We start from the raw sequence: 26,421 nt of genomic DNA, 5'->3' as shown, positions 1-26,421 counted from the left end.
CGGTTGGTCAGGCATGACTTGCCCTTGGTGAATCCATGTTGACTGTTCCTGATCACCTTCCTCTCCTCCAAGTGCTTCAAAATGGTTTCCTTGAGAGCCTGCTCCATGATTTTTTTCCAGGGACTGAGGTGAGACTGACCAGTCTGTAGTTCCCCAGGTGGTGGTTCTTCCCTTTTTTAAAAGGTGGGCGCTATATTTGCCTTTTTCCAGTTGTCCGGGATCTCCCAAATTGCCTCAAGTTTTCAAAGATAATGGCCAGTGGCTCTGCAATCACATCAGCCAATTCCCTTCGCACCTTCAGATGCATTAGATCTGGACCCATGGACTTGTGCATGTCCAGCTTTTATAAATAGTCCTTAACCTGTTCTTTTACCACTGCTCACCTGCTCCCCACACTGTGTTGCCCTGGACAACAATGTGGGAGCTGATCTTGTCTGTGAAGACTGAGGCAAAAAAAGCATTGAGTACTTCAGCTTGTTTCACATCTGTCACTAGGTTGCCTCCCCCATTCAGTAAGGGTCCCACACTTTCCCTGACCATTTTCTTGTTGCTAACATACCTGTAGAAACCCTTATTGTTACCCTTCACATCCCTTGCTAGCTGCAACTCCAGTTGTGTTTTGGCCTTCCTGATTACACCCCAGGCATGCTCAAACTGGAGCTCTGAGCAATCATACTGCTCTCCTACATACAGTGCAACTCTTCCACCTTTCCTCACTTGCTTGTCTTCCTGAACAGTTTATATCCATCCATGACAGTGCTCCAGTCATGTGAGCTACCCCACCAAGTCTCTGTTGTTCCAATCACATCACAGTTCTTTGACTGTGCCAGGACTTCCAATTCTTCCTGCTTGTTTCCCAAGCTTTTTGCATTCATGTACATGCACCTATGATAACTAGCCGATTGCCCTGCTTTCTCAGTATGAATCAGGAGGCCCCCACTGTTGCACCCTCCTCCTTGTTTCCTCCTGGTATCCTACTTACCTCGGGGCTTAGGTCACTGTCCCCTAGTGATCCTAGTTTAAAGCCCTCCTCATTAGGTTAGCAAGCCTGCCTGCAAAGATACTCTTCCCTCTCTTGCCTCTTGGTTTGGAAAACATGATTCTTAAAATTCTTGAAGCTGTGGCCCAAAAAGCCTTCGTTTTCCAACAGACTCTGCAGTGAACGACATGCAGTTCTATCCACATTCCAACCCAATATCCATCAATAACAGGTGAAAATACCTAGATGGAAATGTCCAGATGCATCACTGTGACTATTCTTGGGGTACCCAGGACTGAGTCACCTTGTTACCCCTCTGCCGTCAGCGTGAGAGAGACTTGATTATGCTTAATTGTATATCAGCTCACTGACACCACCAGCCTGTTAACCACCCAAGCACTCTCCTCTGGGTATTGCCAGCCCATACTTTGCCTTGCAGGTTACCAATAGGTGCACCCCAGTTCCTGATCTCCCCCACCCCCTGGTTGAAGCATTCCCTGTTATTGTCCAGCCCTTGATCCACCGAACTCTGGCAGAAATACCAGGTCTGCTGTCCCAAGGAAACTGTGTATACACCAGCTTCTGTGATTCAGTTCAGGATCAGTACCTCACTTAATCTCATGGCACTGTAGACATATTTATAGTGAAAACAAGGGTAAGTTTATTACCAAAGGTTCAAGTAATATGGTCAAGGATATTGTAAACAAATGGTTACGTATAAAACAAAATTGTAACATGCTTTCTAGAGATTAAACGTAACTAAAAAGTTAACTTGTCTAAAGACTTTTGCAGCATCTTCATCCAAGTTCCTGTTTTCATGAATGTAAACGCACTGGCCACTTACTTCATAGGTGAAGGATAAGGGGGTGTCATCTTTGCCTTCCCCTTGTATCCCTTTTGTTCACTGTCTGTACTCTGTACTATGGACACACCCCACCCCGAATTAATTTTTCCTGTGTGCTGCTGCCTTGTTGACTTCACATTTCTTCAATGCGTTCATCTGTAAATAAGCATCCAGTTTAGCTTACAATGCTTAGTGTACATCCAAGAGAGGTGAATAAATATCATATGTCTGCCAGAAAAACTGTTTCTCCGCCTCTGCTGAGGACTCGTACCTTGACACAGACTCCAAGAACATATTTTCATTGTTTATGTGCGTAACTCCTTACAAAGTATCTGTAGGTACATTTCACAATGATACTAAAAACCAGTGTGACTCCAGCTTTTATTTAAGACTTCACATGGCATTCTGTGGTGAACCAGAATGTACATACAGGAATTGGGACTTTCCTGTAACTCCCTTGCCTGCTGGCATTAAGGGGCTATTGGGTTACAACCATGTACTATTGTGTTAAGTCTTCATTACTTGTGATTGCAGAATACAATAACAAGCCCTAGTCAAGGGGATGCATGACTCTGTGTCCCAGACAGTAATTCCAGATTATTCTGATGGAAAAATCTTTAGTCCTTTTCAAGTACCTACACTGCTAACAGTTGGACTGACTTCTGCAAGGTGAATTACCGAGTGAAGAACTGAAGAGCGGCCTGAGTCTTTGATTCTGTTACTCTGAATAGGTGGTTGTAGTTACAATTGATAAATGCAGCAGTCTTTAAACCTACTTTCATGGTATATCTTAATGTTTGCAATCTGTCAAATGAGGGCAGCTGCCTCAAAAGTGAATTCTTGTAGCGGTGCACAAGAGAGAACGGTGGGCTTTCCTGACAGTACATTAGTAATAGGAGAATCTGCTATATGACCACAGAAGTTAACAAAGCTATAGTTAAGTTTTTGGCCTGTTCTCACAGCATTAGTTATATTTTGATACCAGATAGTGTTACATCAGTAATAGCTTAAATATTTAAAAGGAACTGCTGTTGATATAAAGCTTTTCAAATTGCCCATAAAATCCTGCAAAGCAGCTCTGTGGGAATCCAACTTTTTGGAGATGACAACACTTCATTTTACACATAATTTGACCTATTTTTGAGATGGATCTCACTGTATATTGTACCCTCCCCCACATTCTTGGGTTATCCATTATGTAGGATTTGATCTAAACCTCTCTCACCATTTGGAAGCTTGTTCCTGGATCATCCTGATTTCTCTACCCCCAAGGAGGAAGCATAGTATCTTCATTCCTAATTTTCTTCTCCAGCCACATAAACTGGATTACTGTTTTTACCATGAGTATATACTTACCCACTTCCTAAATAACCCCAAATCCCTTGTATATTTTCTTGCAGTTCTGCTTTTAATACTCTTATGAAAGGGTAATATCTCTCTCTTCCCATGGGCAGTCTCACTTCAAAATTCTTAAACATCACCCATACTCCTAGCCTTGAGGAGGTGTGTTGATCTGTCCAAAGTACCATCAAATGAGGAACTTGTTTGTCTGTAATTGTTGTCTGAACATACAATAATATTTGATTTGCTTTTATGTTCCCAATATTTTTCTTGATAGAATTTCTCAGTTTAGCTGTTCCCCCCCCCCCCAGATATTACTTTCCTAGGGAACTACCATGTGATTCCCTGATTGGTGATACTGGCACTTCTCATCTTCAGAGCATTTTACGCATTAACTAATTTGACTCTGATTGTTAACTCTTCATTATTCTTGTTCCCTTAACCCTCTATCTCCACTCAGACAAAGCACTTGAGGCGCTGTGCAATGATTCATAGTGGAACAGTACAGTATCTTAAACAGAATCCTCTTACCAAAAAAGGGTATTTCTGACAAGAAAAGAAATACAGAAACAAAGTGCCAACAATTATGTTTTCTGTTTAACATATTTTAGTGGGTGGGGAACTAGAATCATTTAAAAGTTGGAGGATGGATGGGACAGAAATTGACTTTCCCTCTATTTGTATAGAAAAAATAACCTCCAATACCTCCGCCACCAGCATAAGACTTAATGTGGAATCTTCTTAAAGGTGGATGGTGGCAAACTGTTGATCCCTGTCAGGGTAAAGAAATTGGAGACTACAAACTTTAGCCATTAGAGCCACAGACAGTGTTTGGATGTTGCACCTAAGAGTAGGTATCTCCCAATAATATCTTTAACTGTTATAGAGAGAGTTGCCTGTAATAAGTTGTTTTAACAAATCGTAATCTTGGGTCTGTTTACTTCAGTTCATGAAATGCTCAAAGTATTTTCTTTTAAACTGGTTTATCAAGCTTCTCAGGTTGGAGGGTATGTAGTGGAAAGTAGTGATGTACAAACATATAAGCATGTCTAGTACAAAGAAACAAGGCACATAATAACTTTTTTTTTTATAGTTGACCATTTTTTCTTTTCTGAATTGTACTGAAACTAAATGCATAGGGTGAATAACTTGCATCTCCAAGAGAACAGATAAGTTTGGAAAGGCAGGGTTTAAGAAGCTTACCCAGTGACCAGACATCCCCCATGCAAGTAAAGGATCCCATAAACAGAGCACACAATTAGTTAAGTAGTGTTCTGTATTTGTGTGGTTTTTCAAATTTGCTAGTCCATTAAAGCATTTCTTATTTAAGAATATTTGTCTTGCTCAGTCTTCGAAGGAAAAGGAAGTGCACTCTGTAGGGAGACTTGATTTCCTTGTGTTGTCCCCAGATTAATTTTGAATCACTAGAAAATTTCATTTTTGTATTAGAGGTAATATTAGTTTATAAGGTATACTTGAAAGCCTATGCTAGTTTATATATTGATGATGGCACTACCTTTTTTGAGTGATATGTTTTGATGATTTGTCTCCAGTCTTCTCCAGCCACAACTGTTACATCTCCTAATTCTACCCCAGCAAAAAGTATTGATACCTCTCCACCAGTTGATCTCTTTGCAACTTCATCTACAGCAGCTCCAGTCAGGTTAGTTCTGCAATATGTTAATCGTGAACTGTGTTCATGTGTTGCTCACAGACCCTTTCCCATTTCACATTGTGGATTTTAAAAACTAAGCATGTTGCATAGTTTTGAGAAATGCTGTGCCTGCTATACAAATTCCAGATCTCTGGAGTTATACCAGTTACAGCTCTACAGTTTTTAGTCACTGGACTCATTCACAATTTTTAGTTTACTTAACACTGATGCATAGTATGTTTGTGGAATGGTATGGCATTACAGCTGTACAAACACTAGATTTATGACTAATTCCAAGAAAACTGAAATTAGTTGCACAGCTACTTCATATAAACAAACATAAGTTCTGTTTGACTAAAATATATGTTAATGGAAAAAGTGCTAACTTTATTGATTTTTATTTCTACTTTGTTAACCTTAAATATTAATCTTCACATCTAAATAGACATGCTGAACAAAATTAACTAACTTTTTCCCTTCAGCCTTTTTGAAGGGTGACTTACTGAAATTGATTAGTTTGTGATATAGCTCTAAAAGGAGCCCTTGATATTAACTTTCTCCCTGTTGCCTGTTCAGTACCTGGTGCATAGGTCGATGGCTTTCTGACCTAAGGGACAGAAATATTTTGGAAGATAGTTGCTGTGACTGAAAACAGAGTTCCATTCCTATTGGTCCTAAAAGGGGTTTGATTTTCTTTTTAGAAATTCTGCAGCAGTATTTCCGCTATTGTACTTTGTCCTACAGTATTACTGCAATTCAACTGTGTCCTCTAGAGACACAGAACAGTACCAGTGTCCAGTAATATAAATACATGGTTAGGAACGATGGTGTCCTCTCTCCAGGTGCTGAATACCTTCAGCATTTATTGAGCTAAATGCGTATTAAAGGCATTTAGTAGCTTCTGCAGGATTAGGTTGTGATCCAGAAAAATAGTTGCTTTACAGTGGTTTGACAGCCTAATCTTGTTCACAACATTTACACTCCAGTGTAACCTGGAACACCTTTTACTTTGCAGAATTATACAAATGCCTGTAATACTACAGATTTGGTTTTTTCTCCCCCCCCCCCCCCCGCCCTCTTCCCCTCTACTGCCAATAGCACTTCCAAACCATCCAGTGATCTTCTAGATCTTCAGCCAGATTTCACATCTACTGGGCAAGCAGCTCCAACTGCTCCAGCAGGAGCAACTTCATGGGGAGGTAAAGTACCTTTTTATTTTACACTCTTTCCCTTTTAATCTCACTCTTAGATTGGCAGCTGAACTGAAACTTGACTTTCCCTACTATTATGAAAAGAACAAACCATGTTCCAAACTCACTAGCTTCAGCTGACAAAAGTGAGTGGATCTCGGTGGACTGTAGGCTCTTTGTAGTAGAGAATCTTCTAGGAGTGGATGTGCAGCCATACAAGCTGTCAACAGTCCTTATCCTATGGGGTAGTCAGAGTGTGGAGCCCAAAAACAGCTGGGAAGGGGGGGGGGGCTTGGAACAGCCTGGTGGTGTGCTGATTAAGTAAGGATGCGGCATAGGGAGAGGAGTCAAAAGACCAGAGTTCTAATCTATGTCAGTGGCTCTGCCAGTGACTTGATATATGACTGGGGGTAAGTCACTTAACAACAGTTTTCCCTGCAGGCAAGTGAGATCTGTAGAAGAAAGGCACCATGAAAATTCCCAACTATTGGCTCTATTACTTCTTGGATTTCTTAATCAGCCCTTGCTCAGTGAGTGGTGGTATTTTTTTAGTTGGCCTGTAAGTGTATTAACAATCTGAGGAATCCTAAATGTTGAAACACTATTTCCTGAAATACTTATAGCTGAACAAAACTGCTGTTATCTGCAGCCATATCTGCATAGCCACGATATGCAAAATCCTAAAAAATTTCAGTTCGGGCTAATGCTACTCTATATCAGAAACATTTCATGGACTCAAATTCTCTCTGAAATTTCTAAGGAAGAAGAGGCCTCTTGGGCAATGTATTTATATATCTGGTCAGTATTTGCTCTGATTTTTGAACTCTTAGAGCAGCAACTCTTGTGGATCTTTGAGCTCTAAAGTTTTTTCCGTATTAACCACCTATTTTCAAAGATCTTAAGGCCAGAAAGGAAAATTATGATCAACTCGTATAACCTTCTTTCTACATAATACATGCTGTAGAATGTCACCTAGTTATTCCTGCATGAATCCTATAACTTCTGGTTAAGATAGAGTATATCCTTTTTAAGGACATCAAGTCTTGATCCAAAGACTGCAAGTGATGGAGAATCTGCCACATCACCACATAAGTTGTTCCAGTGGTTAATTCCCCTCTGTGTTAAAGATATAACAAGAACCAGTGGTTGGGAGCCGGAGCTAGACAAATTCACAATTGTCCCTTCTATGTAGATACTTATAGACCATGACCTCTTAATCTTCTCTTGGATAAACTGCATAGATGAAGCTTTTTTCATCTTCCTTGGTAAAGCAGGTTTTCTAGACCTCAAGTCATTCTTGTAGTAGTTTTCTGAACCTTTTTTCCAATCTGTCCACATCCTTTTTAAAGCATGGATAACAGAACGGGATACAGTATTCCAGTAATAATCTTACTAATACCGTCTATGGGGGTAATAATACCTCCTTACTTCTCAATATTCCCTCTTGTACATCTAAGGGATGTGTTTCCTCTTAGCCATTGCGTTGCACTGGAGCTCATGTTTTGTTGGCTATCCACTATGACCGCAAGTCCTTTTCTGTATTTCATAGTATTTGTCCCCTCTCTCCCAGGCCTATAAGTGTGACCTACATTCTTGGTTCCTAGAAGTATGACCTTACATTTTAACATAGTTAATGCATGTTCAAGTGACTCCAGCTTACCATGCATTTCAACTCAGTGTGTAGAACTGACTTATCCTTGTCTGCTCCACCAGTTTTAATCATCTGTGGATTTTATTGGCAATTATCAATGATCTGGAAGAAAACAAGATTTAGATGTGGAATAGCATTGAGTCCAAAACAGATGGCAATAGGTCCCCACTAACAATGCCCTCAGTGAATGTTGTTTACTCATTTACAGTTATTTCTTTAGCTAGCTAGCTAGCCAGCTTGTAACTGATTTAATATGAGCATTGTTTTTTGTATAGTGTTAATTTTTAATTAGTCATGAGGGATCAAGTGAAATACCTTATAGAAATCTACATATGGTCAACGTATGCCTTTATCAACCAAACTTTAATCTCCTCTCAAAAAAAAAAAGGCCAAACTTGATTATTTTATCTTTCATAAAAATATATTGTCTGGAAATAATTATGCAGCCATGCTTTAATTCTTCATTGATGGCATCCTATATTGGCCTTTCTATGATTTTGTCTTGGATCATGGTCAAGCTAAGAACCTGGGTAACTACAGGGTGATCGTATTTACCTTTTATAAATAGTAGCATATTAGCTTTTATCCAGGTCACTGGATTTTTTAAAATAACAACGTCACAAACATCTCAGCCAATTCCTCTAAAAATCCTTAGGTGCCAATTATCTGCAGACTTAAATTCACAATTGTTCTTCAGCATTTTTAAACATCCTAATTACAGTTTAAGTAGAAAGTATTTCATTATCATGTGAATGTCCTCCAACTTGTTTCTGCATACAGAACAAAAATATTTTTGAACCCTTCTGCCATATCTATGTCACTGACAATTTTAGCATCCTTATCTGGTAATGTACCTATAACACAACTAGGATTTCTTTTGTTCCTGATGTAATAAGTTCCTTCTTATTTTCTTCTAACCTACTGAATGTAATTTTTAATACCCTTTTTAACCATTTTATTAGGAAAGCACTTGTTTTGACAAACTAGAATAAAAAATAATTCAAGAAGTCTACTTTACCATCGGCAGTAATACAAATATGGTGACCTGTTAAATATGTAGTAACTCTGTGTGAGATAATATGCTAATGGCAAGGAATAACTCTGTGCCTTACTCTGACACATCCTTCAAGCAATTGGCAAATCCATTAAAGTATTATGTACTGGAATAGGTTGCTTTTTATATATTTTGTGTGGTTTCTTTATTTTGAAACTGGGATTTATTTTTTCGGTCTTGGGGGGTGAGAGGTAAATTTCACTTAATTTTAGAGCTAATTTTAAATCCTAACTAAATATCCAGGACTCCATAAGAGAATGCAAGCCGTCAGTAAATGTATTTTAGATGCTCTTCCTGTTGCTATACTGAAATTTGCACACTGTGGAATACGTTTTCATAAAAGCTAGGCTTCCTTTCCCATGGGGTACTCTGGGCTTCCCATCCACTTCCTTCCTCAGTGCTCTTGCATCAGTTACTGCAATTCAGCAGAGGAAATCAGAATGCTATTATTTTCCAGTATTTGTACAGCTCCACTTGTCAGGTATAGGGAAATTGTTGGAAAGCAACAATAGATGTTCATGCTTCTACTCCCTGTCCCTCTCTGGGTTATGTGCCGCCTGCATTCAAAGCCAGATCAACTCATCAAATGGTTTAGTGATTCAGACACAAGTGGGGAGGAGAAATAAAAATGAGGTTTCTCCTGATCAGAGTCAAATTTTAAATGGTCACTAGGTAAAATAATTAAAGAAACTTATACTGTCCTTAGGTCTTAAACGTTAATTGTAAACAAAAGCCTATTTCACTTCAACTGGATATGCGGGCTGCCTTCTTTTAAGAAAGGGGAGGATAGTTCAGCAAGGTATATGGTGATTGCTTTCGGTTCCAAATGTCCATCCCCCACTGCTTCTCCTTTTTTCACTGGTGTTCCAACATACCTTATACTACACATCACAACCACCACAGAACTCTGTAAGAATAGGGACTGCCTGAGGGCATTGTTTATCACAGTATGCCATTGTCAACTTCATCTCTTTACAATGTAAAATTAAAATAATAATAAACTAAAGAGTATGAGATGGGATGCACAAGTATGGAGTATTTCACCATTCATGTAAACCCTGTGCTATAGTTGAAGTGAGTTATTCTAGAACAAAGACATGAACAGAGCAGAAAAAATTGGACAAATTATAACTGGTCAAGGCTCTTCGTTCGTCCAGACCTCTTCCTTTGCATCAGTCTAAGCAGCAGCTCTCACAAGTATTGAGAAGTTGAGTCTACTTACGTCTTCATATGCTAACATACTCCTTTCTTTCAGCAATGCCAAGCAGTTGTAATGTGTGAACCAAAAGTTTTAACATTCTCTTGTAGCTTGTAACATCCTCTTATAGGATTCCAGAAACTTGAGTCTCTAGGCTTCGAACGTCGACTAATTTTATATGCTGAAAGAAGTTTAGAAATATGGATCTAGAGATAGGGAAAAGAAACCATGACACTAAGAAAGAGAGAATAGCAGTTGTGGCTAAAAGCTTGTTTTTGTTTTTTACAGTTTAAGGCACATCAGAAACTTTGTTTTTAGTGCAGTGACATAATCTATATCATACACTGTCACAAACTCTTAACAGTGATTTGGATTTTTTCATGTATCTGCACTTTAACAATTAAGTAATGTTGTTTTCTGAAAATTTCTCCCTCTTTTGCTTAGCTTCAGTATAGCTGCCATGCTTCCATTTATTATACAAACTTTTCTGTCGCTGCAGGTGCAATAATCTGCTTCCATTTCTTTCTGTGGCAGTAGGTTTTAATAAGGGCAAAGTTTGGGAAATAAAATTGCAGAATTAGTGGAACATAATGTACCAAATGCAATGTAGGGAAGGGGTGAGCAAGCAAAGAGGAAGTGGGCTGAAGGAATGCAGTGTATTACTAAGGCAGTGTTGGAAACCTTTGGCACGTGGCCTATCAGGGTAATCTGCTGGCGGACTGCGAGACATTTGTTTACATTGATTGTCCGCAGGAACAGTTCCCAATGGCCGCAGTTTGCCGTTCCTGGCCAATGGGAGCTGTGGAAAGTGGCACAGGCCGCGGGGACATGCTGGCCACCACTTCCCGCAGCTCTTATTGGCCGGGAACGGCATAATGCGGCCACTCGGAGCTGCGGGGGGCCGTGCCTGTGGACAGTCAACATAAACAAAATGTGCGGCCTGCCAGTGGATTACCCTGATGGGCGCGTGCCCAAGGTTGCTGACCCTTGTACTAAGAATTCGGTAGATTAAATTTTGCAATTTCTTGGACCTCTGTGATGGAAGTTTACTTCCATTCTTCTCCATTTCTAATTAACACAAACTTGAGAACAGATGACTTTTTTTGAGCCTTTCCCTATTTATTACTGAAATCTAAGGCACTTTGGAAAATCCCACCCTAAATTACTTGTGATACCAAGTTAGCCACCCAGGGTTTGTCTACACTGCAATTAGACACCCATGACTGGCCCATGCCAGCTGACTTGGGTTTGGGCTAAGGGACTGTTGAATTGTAGTGTAGACATTCAAGCACAGGCTGCAGCCTAGGCTCTGGGCCTTCCTACTTCAGAGTTCCAGAGCTTGGGCTGCAACCCAAGCCTGAGACCTGTAAGCCAGAGTCAGCTGGCATGGGCCAGCTGCAGGTATCTAATTGCAGTGTAGATGTACCCTCAGGTGCTTTTGGAAGTCCCACCCTTTAATTTCTGCAGTGCCTAATGATTGCTAGACTTGGAAAGGGAATGATTGATTAAAAGCAGCAAAGCAGTGCTGCAAGCTATATCTACTGAAACAGTATATAGTATGTGGGTATGATTCATTCCTCTAGGAAGTGTCCCATATGTTAACTGTTCAGTTTTGTTTCTTGATACAATATTTTCCTTGGACATGTTAGAAAAATATTTGCAAGGAAAAATTATGGTTCCCTACAACATCAGAATATCATGAAATGTTAAAGTAGATTAATTTTAAACTGTGACCTAATACTCACCTTTTGATAATTTCACAGCTTCATTCCTCTGTTCCACAAAAATATCTGTAACGGCAGTAAGTATAAAAAGCAATAAAATATTATTTTTAAATCTTGCATTCTTAAATAGTTGCAGTGTTTTCTTTTTAATTGCTTTATGAAACAATAATTGAAACTTTTTTTAACAACATTTTAGTAGGCTACCATGCTAGGAAATTAGGAGACTTCCGTACAATATGATCATCTATAAATTTGTGAGGTAACAAATTGGTTATGTGTAAGTATAGACAAATGCAAGGTGGGAGTGTTTCAACAGCAGTATCTCAAGTGAAGCTTTCAAAGCTCAGCCAAGTATGCAGTGATGTTTTTTAATATACCTCCTGCTACTATTGTAAAATCCTTTATGGAAGGAAGTATGCCTCTTGACTATCTCAAGTTTAAAAAAAAAAAAAAACCTTCAAAATGTTTGAATTTTTCCCCGATGATGCATGTAGTTCTGTGAATATTCCTCTGGCCTTCGTAATAGGAATTCTGCAGTAAATACTTTATTTCTACAGAGTATGCACTGTCTTTTTACAACAGTGTGTGATACAAAGATTGGTTATATAATACAAAGGGACGATAACTGTTAGTCATGCTACATGTATTTATAGTGTTCCTCTACTCTAACTTTTCATCAGGGAAGAATTTTTAATGACTGTATTGGCCCATACACTACATATGTGTGCTATACACTAAATTAGCTTGTGCTCAGTGTGCTTCAGACTAAAGCTGTGAGCAGACTAGTAAAGAGAGTTGATTTTAAAACAAGAAATCCAAACCATTCTCTAAATAATAGTGTCACAGCCAGTGGATTTTGCATCATCATAAAGATGAGTTGGAACTACATAGTCACTCCTTCCTGTCTTCTTGAAGTTAAATAAAGGTTTTTACTCCTTGCATCTTTGTAGTGAAAGGTTATAAGAGCCTTTTTCACAGCTGTTTTTCTGAACCCGTGAAATCTCTTATTTTGCAGTTCTGCACTTTGATAGTCAATTGAGAACTAGAAGTACCCAGTGGTATTGTGATACAGTAGAGCTGCCTTGATGTGCAATAATCCAAAAAAGTCACTGGCAAATACCAGTTACATTAGTCCGTTATATTTTAAACTAGATCGAAACAGGAGGGGGAGTGCTCCCTGCACGAGTTGAGGAGGAGGTGTGGGAGATTCTGCTCATCCAAGTTAGGTAGAAGACTGGGAGCCTTTTTTTAACTGAAGGAGCTGTGCACCTTTCCCCACCCTTCCCTATTTTAAGCCTTGACTTCAGTGAAGAGGACAACAGCAGTGATGAGTAGGGCCCTACCAAATTCGTGGCCATGAAAAATGCATCCGAACCATGGAATCTGATCTCCCCCTGTGACATCTGGTGTTTGTGTGCTTTTACCCTATAGTATACAGATGTCACAGGGGAGACCAGTGTTTCTCAAATTGGGATTCTTGACTCAAAAGGGAGTTGCAGTGGGGTCGCAAGGTTATTTTAGGGGGGATTGCAGTATGGCCACCCTTAGTTCTGCACTGCCTTCAGAGCTGGGTGGCCGGAGAGTGGTGGCTGTTGGTTGGGCACCCAGCTCTGAAGGCAGAGTCCACCCTGCCAGCAGCAGTGCAGAAGTAAGGGTAGGAATACCACAACCGCCCCCACAATAATCTTGCGACCTCCCCCCCCCCCCAATCCTTTTGGGGTCAGGATCCTTACAGTTACAACACTGTGAAATTTCAGATTTAAATGGCTGAAATCATTAATTTATTATTTCTAAAATTCTATGACCAAGAAATTCACCAAAATGGACCATGAATTTGGTAGGGCCAAATGAGGAGAGTCTGTTAAGACTGCAAGAAGTTCAGAGCCAACCAAGGCTTCTTGGAACTTTATTTAGTGTTTTGTTTCCATAGCTATGAAATACTTTGTTAGTAAATCACAAATGTTATTTTATAAAATGACAGAGGAGGCAGGCTCGTTAAGGGCTCTGTGGTGGATGGGGAGGGAGATACATAAAAGGCGTGGGTGTAGCTGTGGATGCACGTTTTCACTATGTTAGAAGCTACAGTGGTCTCCATTTTAGAGTGAAAGTTTTCCACAGTTACTACACTTGGTTTCTATCTTGAGTGAAACAAGAACTTTGGTATTTTAATTTCACTGTCTGTAGCTGTTAAAAAATGCCAGTTTTTGATGGAGATCACTGAATCACATAGCCACCTCTGGTTTTTAACAGTATTGTTGAGACATGCTGCAAGGATTGACATTCGCTTCCTATTAGAAGGCTTATCATATGGGTAAAGTCTTAGTCTCCTTTTCATGATAGTTCATCTTAATCAAATCTTCTAAATCCTACAGCAACCACAGTTGTGGCAGGAACAATGAAAAACTTTAATCTGACTCTTTCAATGTGCTCCAAGTCTGACCACTCTAGAAGAGGATGACAGTCTTCATGTTAACTTAATAGCAGGCGTTTCTAAAACAAATACCTCCATTGCCTTTTGAAAATCTGGCACTTGGGGACATAAAACTAAAAAGGACTTCATGGGTCATTCCGTTCAGTTGCCTGCTATTGCAGGCAACCATGTTGTGTAATCCCATTCTTAAATTTATCAAGCTCTTGCTGACTAATCTGAAAGTGAAAGTCTCTACATCCCATTATTGCATCCCTGAGCTATTCACTCCAGCTATCAGTTATCACATGTAATAATTTTCTGAACACTTGGTAACAACTTGTTTTGCTCCCTCTTGCATGTTGTGCATTCTAACCAACACTTTGCCCCCCTGTATGTAGGGAAATCGCAAAACATCTTCTGAATAGAAATACACACTCTTTCTGTAATACTGTAGCCTTTTGCTTCTACTATTTAACTCTTGAGTCATTACAGAAAATTGCTTATGTAGCCTCCATTAAGTTTAAGGTGCAAATTGCACAAATCACTAATAACTGGTTCTTTACTCAGCTACGCAAGAAATTTTTGTTGGGTTGACATTAGTAGAGCACACACATGGAAATGTGAAGACTTGACTTAAAATGCAAATAAATCCAAGTAGAAGGATAATTCTACAAGAAAACATACACATATAACAAAACACCCCCTGGATCATACATACTTACAGCCTTAGGCTGGTACAAGATAAAGCCCCCTCCCCCCCCCCCAATGTTGACATATTTACAACCTTATGGAGACTGGTGACAGCGAAGATAGACAAAAAAGGTGGGTGGAGATCACCACAGAAAGGCTTGTTCATACTCAGGCTTCCACTATTCGGTCTTCTCTTGTTCCCAATTAGGATGAATTTGACAATCTTTTATATGCCTTTTTCTGTTCCATCCACATATGTCCAGGACCATATCTGATAACATCCCAGCCCACTTATTCATATTTGGTGTACCAGGCAATCAGTTTCAGGGTTCTGTTAGTTCATACGTGTTATTCCGGTTCCCCATAATTACATTTCCAACGGTTAACCTCATTGATGTATTGAAATGATCGCATTTTCTCTTATTGCAAAAAGCCCCTCAGATGCTACTGTCCATTTGCAGTTTACCTATTCATTACAAGATGCATTGCTAAACTATCACAAGATACATATTGCAAACTTTTAGGCCACACTCTAAGCCCTTAACACTTAATGCTTAGGACCTATAGCCAAACCTACTTTAGTACATATATTTTGGTTCTTCTACTTGCTGTTACAGCTTGAATAACTTCCTTTATTTTACCCAAAACCAGAGACCCCCCCAAGATCAGGTCAGTGGTCAATAGTAACCTAAAAATCATGTCTGGTTTTGAGGCTTATCTGGTTATACATCCTATCAGGACATGCTTTGCCAAAGTACTTACGCCTCTGGGAGATTCTGCTTCCTTGCTAATGCAGCTGGATTTTTTTTCTAATGCAAAAGTCTTCAAATACGATACAGTGAACTTCAAACCACTTGTACTGTGTATTAATCACAATTTTGAACTTTTTTATGGAAGGTGTAAGACAAAAAAAATCCTATAGGACGCGTGAGTGGTATCCTGAAGCAATTGATATAGAATGTTTTTGAATTATCTAATCTTGTCACTGTAATTCTGCTCTAGTTTGTGCATAGGTGCTGGAAGTAGGGGTGCTTGGGGCCTTTCCGCACCCCCTGACTTGAAGTGGTTTCCATAATACACAGGATTTACAGTTTGGTTCAATGGCTGTCAGCATCCCCACTATATAAATTGTTATAGCACCTCTGAATGTGTGCCTTTTTGTAGAAATTTGGGGTGAAACATGAATATAAAAAAACTTCTCATTTTGCTTCCTCATTTTGTACATTGTCCTATCTCCACAATGTTTACTCTGATGTAAAATTTAGAATTTGAACATAGTTATTTAATTCTGGTAAGAAAAGACCATTTGCTATTTAGTTAGATTTCCACAGAGAAGTTCAATTTCCAGCCAAAACCGACAAGTTGAAATGACAAAATAAGTTTATATTTAAAGACTCCAATTGGCTGTTGATGATAGTTTGTTGCATCATTTTCCGTCTTGCAGTGTGGAGTTTTTTAAAATGACTCATTTTGGATGACTAACTTCCTTTAACATGAACTCTAGTCTTGAATCCAAACACTAACCAGCCAGTCCAATGTCGTGTGTGTGTGTGCGCATTATATTTCTGGATGAGGGACTGATTTGAATCATCCTCAGAGATCATATGTCATAGCAGGCTTTGAGGAAAGGGGCAGATTATAATGGAGTGCTCTGTGTGCCAGTTTTTAGAACTGTATTACAGTCAAATAGTCCTTAACTCTTAAATTGAGGTTTCATTTTTAGTAGGCCATCAGTAGTTACGCAAATCTAAGCTGGGGGGGAGAATAGTTATCCAAAGGTAAGGTATCGCTGACAAACCTTAGAGTGGCCCATTATCCCAGATAATTCCATTAACATATATAGCTGTAAATGTATAGGTTAAAGGCAAGCACTTTGGCGCATCCATTGCAAAAATAATCTCTTAAATACAGTAGTCTTGAGATCAACGACAGCAATATGGGAAATAGGGAGACTAATATAATCTGTGGCAACAAAATACTTACGAAAGTTTTTTTTCTTGTTCAGCTCCTTCAATGGCAGTATAGTCGTGGATTTTTAATAACTGATGTGACTCGAAGTACTTTTCTTACATGGAAAGAAAACATTTCAGTTAGCTGAAACAAAAAACTATTAATCAGCAGTCCATTCAGACTTAGCGTTGGTAGTGTATTGAATAGCAACCATGTAATGAATGAATTTGACTAGTGAATCAAAATCCCATGCGCCAATGGGTGAATAGTTGAATAAAGCTGTTAAAGAAATGGATTCAGTTCACATCAGGCTATTCACTTAAGTCTCTGCTTTGACCTTTCAAAGTTCCTAAAACTAGACTGTCCTATATAAGCTCAATTCAAGTTATCTATGGCATGTCTGGGTAGGGTGGCATACTAGTGATTGAATTGTTCAGAAATTGTTTATCGTGTGTGGCTAATGTACATGTTCACTCTGGCAGTTTTGCTAACTCTCCGATTTCTTTATATTGCTATCATGTAATGGACAATGTTACAGATCTCTTGGGAGAGGGTGAGTAACACTTATTTTCTAAGCTTCTTTAAACAGAGAATTGTTAATATAATTTTAACAGCTGTCTTTACTTCTTGGAGTCCAGTGATTTTTTTTTTTTCCCGCTCTTCCGCTCACGATTTCCATTTGGTCTTCGTGTATGGTTGCATCTAGACAATCTGGCAGCGCTTTCCAGTGTTACTTCTGAGCCACAGGTTTCAGATCCATTTGCTCCAGAGCCTAGCCCAACTACTGCTGCAACTACTGAAATCGCAACTGCCGCAGCACCTGGTACAACTACAGCAGCCATTGCCGCTGTCGCTGCTGAAGTGGATCTCTTTGGAGGTTAGTTTCGTTACTCTAATGCTGCCGTTTATACAAGAAGCGTAAGCCATCTTGAAATCATCAACTTTCATAGTCTAACCAAAAACTTGATCCTGTGGTGTCTGAAAGCCCAAATTATTCAAGTGGTTAGATACATTTGAATGGAACTTTCAAATTAACTAAAGTTTTCTGGGTTTTTTGGTTTGGTTTTGTTGTACATTCTGAAAGACTTTCCCTTTTCTGTGTGCAGGGTTTCCTTTTTGTATATCCCCTGTGGAGGGGGAACATAAGACTGGATACATTTTCAACTGGCTAAAAACTGGGTTCTAAGCTTAACTCTTAAGTAGCCAATTTTAGAACTAACAATTAACGTTAAAAATTAAATATTGGAAGGATTTTTTAAAAAACTCTTATCCATGGATCTGCATTGTTATACTGTGAGTGAACCGAGGACTTTTTATTGAAATGCATAGGCTCATATCACTAAAATTACCAGTGCTCTACAGCTGTTTGTCATTGTACTTAATTGGCACACAGAGACCCATGTTGTGCAATTCTTTGACCCTTTCTTTAAATTCTAGTAATCTAGTCCTCTTAAATTTTCTTGTATTTCAGAAGGTTTTGTTGAAGCTTTTTGTTGAAAGTAAACCCTAAAAAGTGTTTTGAAAACAAAATTGTCACTGACTGGCATAATTGGTGCCTTTTTCCTCCATTTTGAGTTGCTGCATAGCTGAACCAAAAGGGGATCCTACCTAAAGAGATTAAAATGGCAAATTACATATCTACTGCTAGACCTTTAGGTAAAACTGGGCCCTTTCTCTGCCTTTTGCTGGGCCAAGGGAAGAGTGAGAATACCTCCGTACCCAGGTGTCTAGTGCACTAACTTAGGCTGTGGGAGACCCAATTTCAAGTCCCTGCTCCAGTGACTGATTATATAGAGTGGAACAGCTTCAAAACGAGAGATTTAGGAGACCCAGCTCAGAATACTTCTATTATATTCAGGCCACTGGCTAGTGCATTTCCCTGCAACTGGGAGACCAGAGTCCAAATCCCTTCTCTCCATCTGATGTGGAGGGAGGATTTGAACCCAGGTCTCCCACATCCCAGCTAAGTGCCATAACCAGTGAGATAAAAATCTATAAGAGACACACCACCACCTCCTCCCATTTTATGAATCTAGTCCTCCTAGTCTTCGCTCTTGTCAAAATGACTGAAATTGAACCAGTTTTGTTGAGTTAATTTAAAATTAACTCAATCTCTTTTGGTTTGGTCAAAACTATTTTGGCAATTGTGATGTGAATTGGCAAATAGTTTTGGTCAACCCAAAACGGCATTTTTCAGTGAATAAACTATTTGCCAAAAATTCACTGAGCTCTGGCTTCCGCCTCTACGTGCTTGTTGGTTTGGGTTCTTTGACATCCCTTCTGCAGAATCTAATCACCTTTTTTCTTTATAAACTCTAAAGAAAGGTCCTGTGAAATCTGTGCCCCAAGGAAATGAATTGCTATTGATGAATGTTTATTTTGCATTAGGACTTTCTGGTAATGTGTCCATCTTCTGTGCCCTTGAAGCTTTCTTGGTTGACTAAAGCTATCAATAGTCATGCCTCCTTTGGTAAGCGATGGTGATGGTGATTTGTAAGAGCGTAGATAGGGTTCAAATTTTACAGGCTTTAACATAATCTGATCTTTTCCTATTTCTTTCTGGTTTGTCTTCTCCTCACCACAACCGTCCCATCCTCCTCAGATTCCCAGTTACACAAACAAGTCCTGGAGGCATCCTCTATTTGCTACCAAAATGTTTCATTTCAAACTTCCAAGTCCAGTTAAAATTGTGTACTTTTGCCATATGGTATTTTGCATGCTGGACTCTGTATCTTTTCTTCTGATTCCTATACCACTAAAGCTCAAAGGATTGGGGATTTTCTTACCCCAGCTTTTCCAGATTACGCAGGATCCACACATGTGCTTAAACCTATTTTATCCTTGTATGAACAGCAAAGGTAAAAAGATTACATATCTTGAACAGAATTTTTACCCAAGACATCTTTCCCATGATTTAAAATTGCAGAAGCCCTGGAAGTTCCCAAATCTCTTCTGTCCATACAACCCATGAAATAGGGTTTCTTGTTCAGGTGAGCACATGTAAAATGGAATGACCCTTCATCAGACTGCCCGTACCTAGATAAATACATTTGGTTATCTGCAGCTACCATTTTAACTGCAGAAAAAATATGCAGCCCATAAGCAGTCAGGCCATATCTCTACACTTCAGACTTCAGCAATTCCAGCAAGCTACTGCTGAAGTGCTATTCAGCTCCTAATGAGAAGAAGCGGAGTATTCTATACTAAGTGAGGATGAACATCCATGAAGTACTTTTTCTCTTATAGTAGATTACTTTCTGAAGCTCTTGTGGTTACTATCTGTGGCAGAGAAATCTAGGACTACATTACCTGCCTCAACCTTATGACTCAAAGGGTCCCACTGTAATTTCCAAGAGTCTGAGGGCTACTCCTCATTGAACACAGTTTATACAAATGTGTATAAATTATGTATAGCACATAAACATACATATTGCTTTAAATATTTTAAAATATATGAGAAATTGAAATGTGAGCTCTAAAATAGTAAAATTATAAATGTACAACTGCATATACTGCAGAAGAATAGTTATTAAAGTTAAATGTTTTACCTATAACATTTGCTTATAATTTTATTCCTTCAGCAAGGAAGCTGCAAATGTGACTTTCTTTATAGTTCCACAACTAAATGCAGTTTATCAGTTTCATCTGCACCCTGAAGTTACAAGGAGAAGATGGCTGGGGACTACCTTTTTGTCTCCATAGGCCATGTTTATAACCTGTGTCAGGGAGTTTGTTAAAACGTTTAGCACACTTTTGGGTGGTATAAAAATAATTAGCATCCTAAGCTATATGGTGGAGCATGTCAAGAAACCTTTCTTCTATCACTTCAATGATATTTGGGTCTCAAGCATTTTGAGAGAGGTTATATCTGCGGTTATCTGTAAGCATCAGTACCTACTTTCCATGGGTGAACAAGTAAAGGTTCTAGACCCCTGTTATCTGGATCTTGTCATTTGGAGAGAATATTATGAAGAAAAAATAGATAATTTTGAAATACCAATCTGCTCAGATCCTAGGTGAATAGCCATTTTTTTCTTCAGAAAGAAGTAGCAAAAATCTTAAACCATTTCTTCCTGAAGAAGAAAAATCACAGAAATCTTAAACCATTTCTCTCTTAGGAAGTATATCTAACTCACACCTTTTCTCTAGCTTTCTGATTCTGAAAGTTTTGAATGTTCATGGAAAAGGTATCCTTCATGAGTCACTGAATTGACATAAGTCTGCAATATTCTAAGCATCCATAGATCAGATGCCATATAGGCAGCAGCATTGCAGATTTCATTAAACCTGCCTACTAATGTGCTTTGACATGGTGGACCACTAGACCTAGGGATGAGTCATGGAATCATAGACTTTAAGGTCAGAAGGGACCATTATGATCATCTAGTCTGACCTCCTGCACAATGCAGGCCACAGAATCTCACCCACCCACTCCTGTAACAAACCTCTAACCTATGAGCTATTGAAGACCTCAGGATAGTTTAGTCCAGTGTTTCTCAAACTGTGGGTCGGGACCCCATTTTAATGGGGTCGCCAGAGCTAGCTTGGACTTGCTGGGGCCAAGGGCCAAAGCCCAAGGCAGAGAGCTTCAGTCCTGGGCGGGGGGAGGCTAAGGTTACAGGCCCCCTGCCTGGGGCTGAAGCTCTTAGGCTTCGGCTTTGGCCCCCCAGCCTGGAGCAGTGGGCTGCTGTGGTGGTGGTGGTGGTGGTGGGGCTTGGATGGGCTCAGGCTTAGGTCTCTGCCCCCGTCCTGGGGTCTTGTAGTAATTTTTGTTGTCAGAAAGGGGTCACGGAGCAGTGAAGTTTGCGAATGCCTGGTTTACTCTCCTCCAGGATCTATTGGTCTTTGCCTTTCTCCTGAAGCTGCCCACAACAAACACAAGTTTTAAATGACTCTTGTAATGTAAAGATGTATCTGCTACGCACCAGACTCAGATTAAAACCTTTTTTGCGAAAGGCCACCAAATGACTATTAGTTAGTAACTTTTGATTACTACTGATCTGGGTCAAACACAGCCCAGTGATCTATAGTAGAAATCTGTTTCCCCTCACCAGTTCCTTAGGCCAACACTTCCAGCTCTTTATTTTCTTCTGTCCTTCAATTTTTTTGTCCCCTTTGTTTTCACTTCACATTAGCAGATTTTAGATCTTTTAAAATTCTTCAGGGGAGGGGTGATAAATGTGTTTTGAATGGTGCTGACCACATTAGTGCTTATCTTGTTAAGAAATTATTTGTTGACCTGTGTGTCTGCTGGAGAGTGAAGATGTTAACTTTGTGGAGTCACTTTAACTTCTTGTAGTTCACCAGTTCTTAGCTACTCTCTCTGATGTTGGATGTGAGATGGGGAAGAAGCCAGATGAATAGTCTAAAGCAGAAATAACGGCTGTGAAGGTAGAAAGAAGAAAGGGGTGGAAGCGGTGGCAGAGGCTCTGTTGCTTGAGCATAGGAGGAAACGCAAAGGGGCATTTATACAAGAATTAATATTTTACTAATACTCTTTTTTAAAAAAAATAACACCTATGGAAGTGTACTGAATTTACTAATCTACAGATCAGGAGTTTAGCTTTATGGGTACTGATAAATTTTCACTGAAGAGATTCAAAACTATACTTAGGCTTCATTTGAGGTGCTACCTGATCAGTTTATTATTCAAAAACACAAAGTAGTTCTCCATTGTGTTTATCTAAGGTCGGGATTGATCAATGTATTTTGTCTATTGCCTTGTTCTAAAAAGAAGTTAGGCTTCTGGAATCAATTAGATACCACAATAACTTGTTTGGGAGGTAGCTTATTAACTAGGCTAAAGGTTAACAATTTCTTACCTTGTTTTCCAGAGAATCTGAGATCTATACTTTGAGTAATAGCTGGCCAAATGTATTGCAATAGAATGTGTCAAATTTATTAAGAAAACTGGTGGAGAAACTGAGTGTGGAGGAAAGGGAAAGGTCTTGAAATATATTCCATCTCTTGGTATTTTGTTGGAGTCTTTAATTCAAGTGAACAGGTTTCCTCCAAAATATAATGGCTATAGGGCTGGTTAAGGGACAAGAAACTTGAAGCAAGGTTGCTTCACTAAGGCTATTGCTTTTAAAAATGCATGAATAACTGGTCGTTTTTGCAAAAAGAACGAGGAGTACTTGTGGCACCTTAAAGACTAACAAATTTATTTGGGCATAAGCTTTCGTGGGCTAAAACCCACGTCATCAGATGCATGGAGTGGAAAATACAGTAGGAAGATATGTATATACAGAAAACATGAAAAGATGGGGGTTGCCGTACCAACTCTAATGAGACAAATCAATTAAGGTGGGCTACTATCAGCAGGAGAAAAAAACCTTCTGTTTCAAATGGGCCATCCTAATTATCACTACAGTTGACAAGGTGTGAGTAACAGTACGGGGAAAAATTAGCATGGGGAAATAGTTTAGTTTGTGTAATGATCCATCCACTCCCAGTCTTTATTCAAGCCTAATTTGATGCTGTCCAGTTTGCAAATTAATTCCAGTTCTGCAGTTTCTCATTGGAGTCTGTTTTTTTGAAGATTTTTGTTGAAGAATTGCTACTTTTAGGTCTGTTTTAGTTTTTTTAATTGGGGAAAGTCATATAATTTTTATCCCCCGTTCTCTAATATAACAGAAGATAAACTTACCAAGAATCTTCTGAGATAATATTGTTGAATATATCCTTCTTACGGACTGTTCCAGTTATAAAGATTCATTATGATTCACTTGTCAACAGTTCGTATCATGAGCTCTGGGCTGGGGTGGGGGGGTTGGGCCAAGGAGTTCGGCGTGAGGGAGGGGGCTCCGGGCAGGAGTTTGGCATGTGGGTTCTGGGAGGGGGTTTGGGGTGTGGGCTCTGGGAGGGGGTGAGGGGCAGGAGGTTGGGGTGTGGGGCCTGACTGGGCGATGCTCACCTTGGGCAGCTCCCACAAGCAACCAGCATGTTCAGCTCCTAGGCTCGGGGCAGCTAGGTGGCTCAGCCTGATGCCCCTGCATGCAGGCACCACCCCCACAGCTCCCACTGGCGGTGGTTCCCAGTCAATGAGAGTTGCGGAGTTGGTGTATGAGGCGGGGGCAGTATGTAGAGACCCCCTGACCGCCCCGTGCCTAAGACCAGACATGCCAGTCACTTCTGGGAGCCACATGGAGCCAGAGCAGGTAGGGAGCCTGCCTTAGCCCCGTTTGCTGCCAACCGGACTTTTAGTAGCTATTAAAATCTCCTGGATTGCTTTCAGTGGCCACCGGGAGATCGATTCCTGTAGACTTCCAGCCAGTCCAGGAGGGTTGGGAACCGTATCCAGCATGTCTTAGTAAGTGTGTGAAATATTTTTGTTAACTATGGATCCTATGGCCACATAACATGGCATGCACAGTCTGGAATTATAAATTTGTAGACCAAACATTTTTCAATGGTCTATAGTTTCAGTGGTCTATAAGTACGGAAGCATAATTGTCTTTCTGCAGAACTCAACAGAAGAAAGATGTGTTGTATTGAAAACAAAGAATTTTTTTCCTAAAGCAATGTGCACATATAACTTAAATATATTTATGTAGATACTTTTAGTATCTCAATAGTCCCAAATTATGTACCGTTAATTTAAGGGTTTCAACAATGTATGTTTCATACGGATTTAGTGTTTCCTTTTAAGTAATGCAGTTATTTTTCTCATTCCAGACCTAATTCGAGGGATCTTATAGTAAGATCTTACATATTCCATTCTATGCATCCAATGAAGTGAGCTGTAGCTCACGAAAGCTTATGCTCAAATAAATTTGTCAGTCTCTAAGGTGCCACAAGTACTCCTTTTCTTTTTGTGGATACAGACTAACACGGCTGCTACTCTGAAACAAGCTTTTAAGGGCGTCCTTTGTGGCTTATTCTGATAATTGTCAGGATTGTAGAGCCATTATAATGTTAGTTCACTATTGTAAGTCTTTGTATAGTAGATAGTCTGAACACTTTAGAAAGTTATAAAAATCATAGTATAGCTAGCTAGAGCTCTGTTTATAAATTGAAAACACATTGTAGGTTCCAGCTACGTATGAAACCAGAACTGAAAAAAATTATTTGCCATAGTCAGAGCCAGCCACTCCCCTTTTATGAGTATTTATGAGGGGTTTATCCCTGCTGGAGTTCTTTAGCTGTTACATTTCGAGAGATGGTGTTTTACATCTTAATAGGAATAAGCTTTTGTGCTCTTGCTTACGTGGTCTCAGCACATAACTAATTATTCTTTCAAGTAATCCTGATAGACTTTCTTGCAATCCCCCAATGTTTTTTTTATTTTCTTAATGTAATACTGTACACTATATTATCAGAAAAAAAGTTATCTAAAAACAGTATTTACTGAAAGTATACCACAGAATCAGTCTACTTTGTATTGTGCATTGGAAGTGTTTATTTTTCCAGGAGTAATACTAGATTGTATTCCAGATGAAACTCTCCACTGATTCGGAAGCTGGTGATGTAGGCAAAAAGTCACTCGCATACAGACCTTCAAAAGCAATTATAGTTGGAAGTACCCAAATTCAAAAAATTTCAGTCCAATTCTTTTAGACTGATCAGATTTCTCCATTCTTCTAAATCATGTGCCAGTGTGTAGTATTTCTGCAATAATGTAGAGAATTTTTGACTGATTATACATTTTACTGTTTGAACAACTGCCATTCAGTTTTGCCATTGTGAATTCTTGTAAATTAAATACATTTAAATCTCTAATGCAATAATGAGAAACTGTTTATTGACAGGCTCTTTTTCCTGTTGCTCTTAGTTCTCATTTTTTTATTTGGTCTGATATAATTAAAATATCAGCTTTTATCTGGTTTTGCTGAAGTTCAGATGCATGTTGTCTTGAGCATTTTTAGAGTAGTTGGCACAAAATTTGTTTTTAAAATGGGCATTTTCATTCAAATTGAAACTTGTTACAGCATGTAAAGCTCTCTAATGCTGGCTTGGCAATGCAGCTGCAGCATTGCTTTCTAACAGGAAGTTTGCAGTTAGCTATTTTTTCCTCATTCCTTTTTATCTCCTGAGCAACATTGGACATTTAGAACTTATTAAGCTATTGAAAGCATTTTATGCACCACACTTTAGGACCTGATCATGCAAATGCTCTTGTGCACTGAGCTTGCTTATGTGAGTAGTCCCCGTGAATTGTAGCTTTAGGACTACTCCATGATGGTAAACACTACAAGTGGTAGTAACACTTAACGTTATGTGCCTAACTTGCCCAGTTGTATAATGCTGGGAATGTATTACTATAATGGTTTCAAAGCTTGAAATGCTATAATGTTAGCACTTGTTTGAAAAAGCAAAAGAAAAAAACTGTTGCTCACCTATCACCCAAATTTAATGTTTGGGTCAATTTTTAAATGTTTAGTCTCCAGGGAACACAGACATCAAATTAGGGACATTGGTTAGTTGTCTTTTTACTACACCATACGTTAAGATGAACTTTCTTGCTCTGTCAAAAACAAGATGAGTGAACATATAATCTTTTTTAGAATTCTTGATTTTTTAGAAAGATGATTAATTTGTTTTTTGAAGCTCTGTGAAACCTTTTTATAGTGAATCCTCTCATACAAATCCTCAAGACCTGCTAATGTATTCAAACAAATTATTTTAGAGGGCCTTATTGATTTAATAAAGATTGACATGCAAACTTATAAGACTCATTTTAAAAGTTACATTATCAAATGGAGACATGGATAAAGTCTGAATTTAGACCACTGAG

General features: G+C 39.2%; 1 protein-coding gene across 1 annotated transcript in view; it reads left to right on the top strand.

Moving 5' to 3' along the window:
• Window positions 1-26,421, top strand: part of SNAP91 (synaptosome associated protein 91) — a 145,288-nt gene that overhangs the window by 88,838 nt on the left and 30,029 nt on the right. Inside the window, exons 13-16 of the mRNA XM_048845127.2 lie at window positions 4,718-4,827; window positions 5,917-6,017; window positions 17,224-17,238; window positions 17,392-17,562. Coding sequence (XP_048701084.1) covers window positions 4,718-4,827; window positions 5,917-6,017; window positions 17,224-17,238; window positions 17,392-17,562 — 397 coding nt within the window. The remainder of the gene's footprint in view (window positions 1-4,717; window positions 4,828-5,916; window positions 6,018-17,223; window positions 17,239-17,391; window positions 17,563-26,421) is intronic.

Source organism: Caretta caretta, chromosome 3 (assembly GCF_965140235.1).
Source record: "Caretta caretta isolate rCarCar2 chromosome 3, rCarCar1.hap1, whole genome shotgun sequence".
Lineage (NCBI taxonomy): Eukaryota > Metazoa > Chordata > Testudines > Cheloniidae > Caretta > Caretta caretta.
Note: the sequence above shows the minus strand (reverse complement) of the source record. Positions and strands in the feature narration are given on the sequence as shown.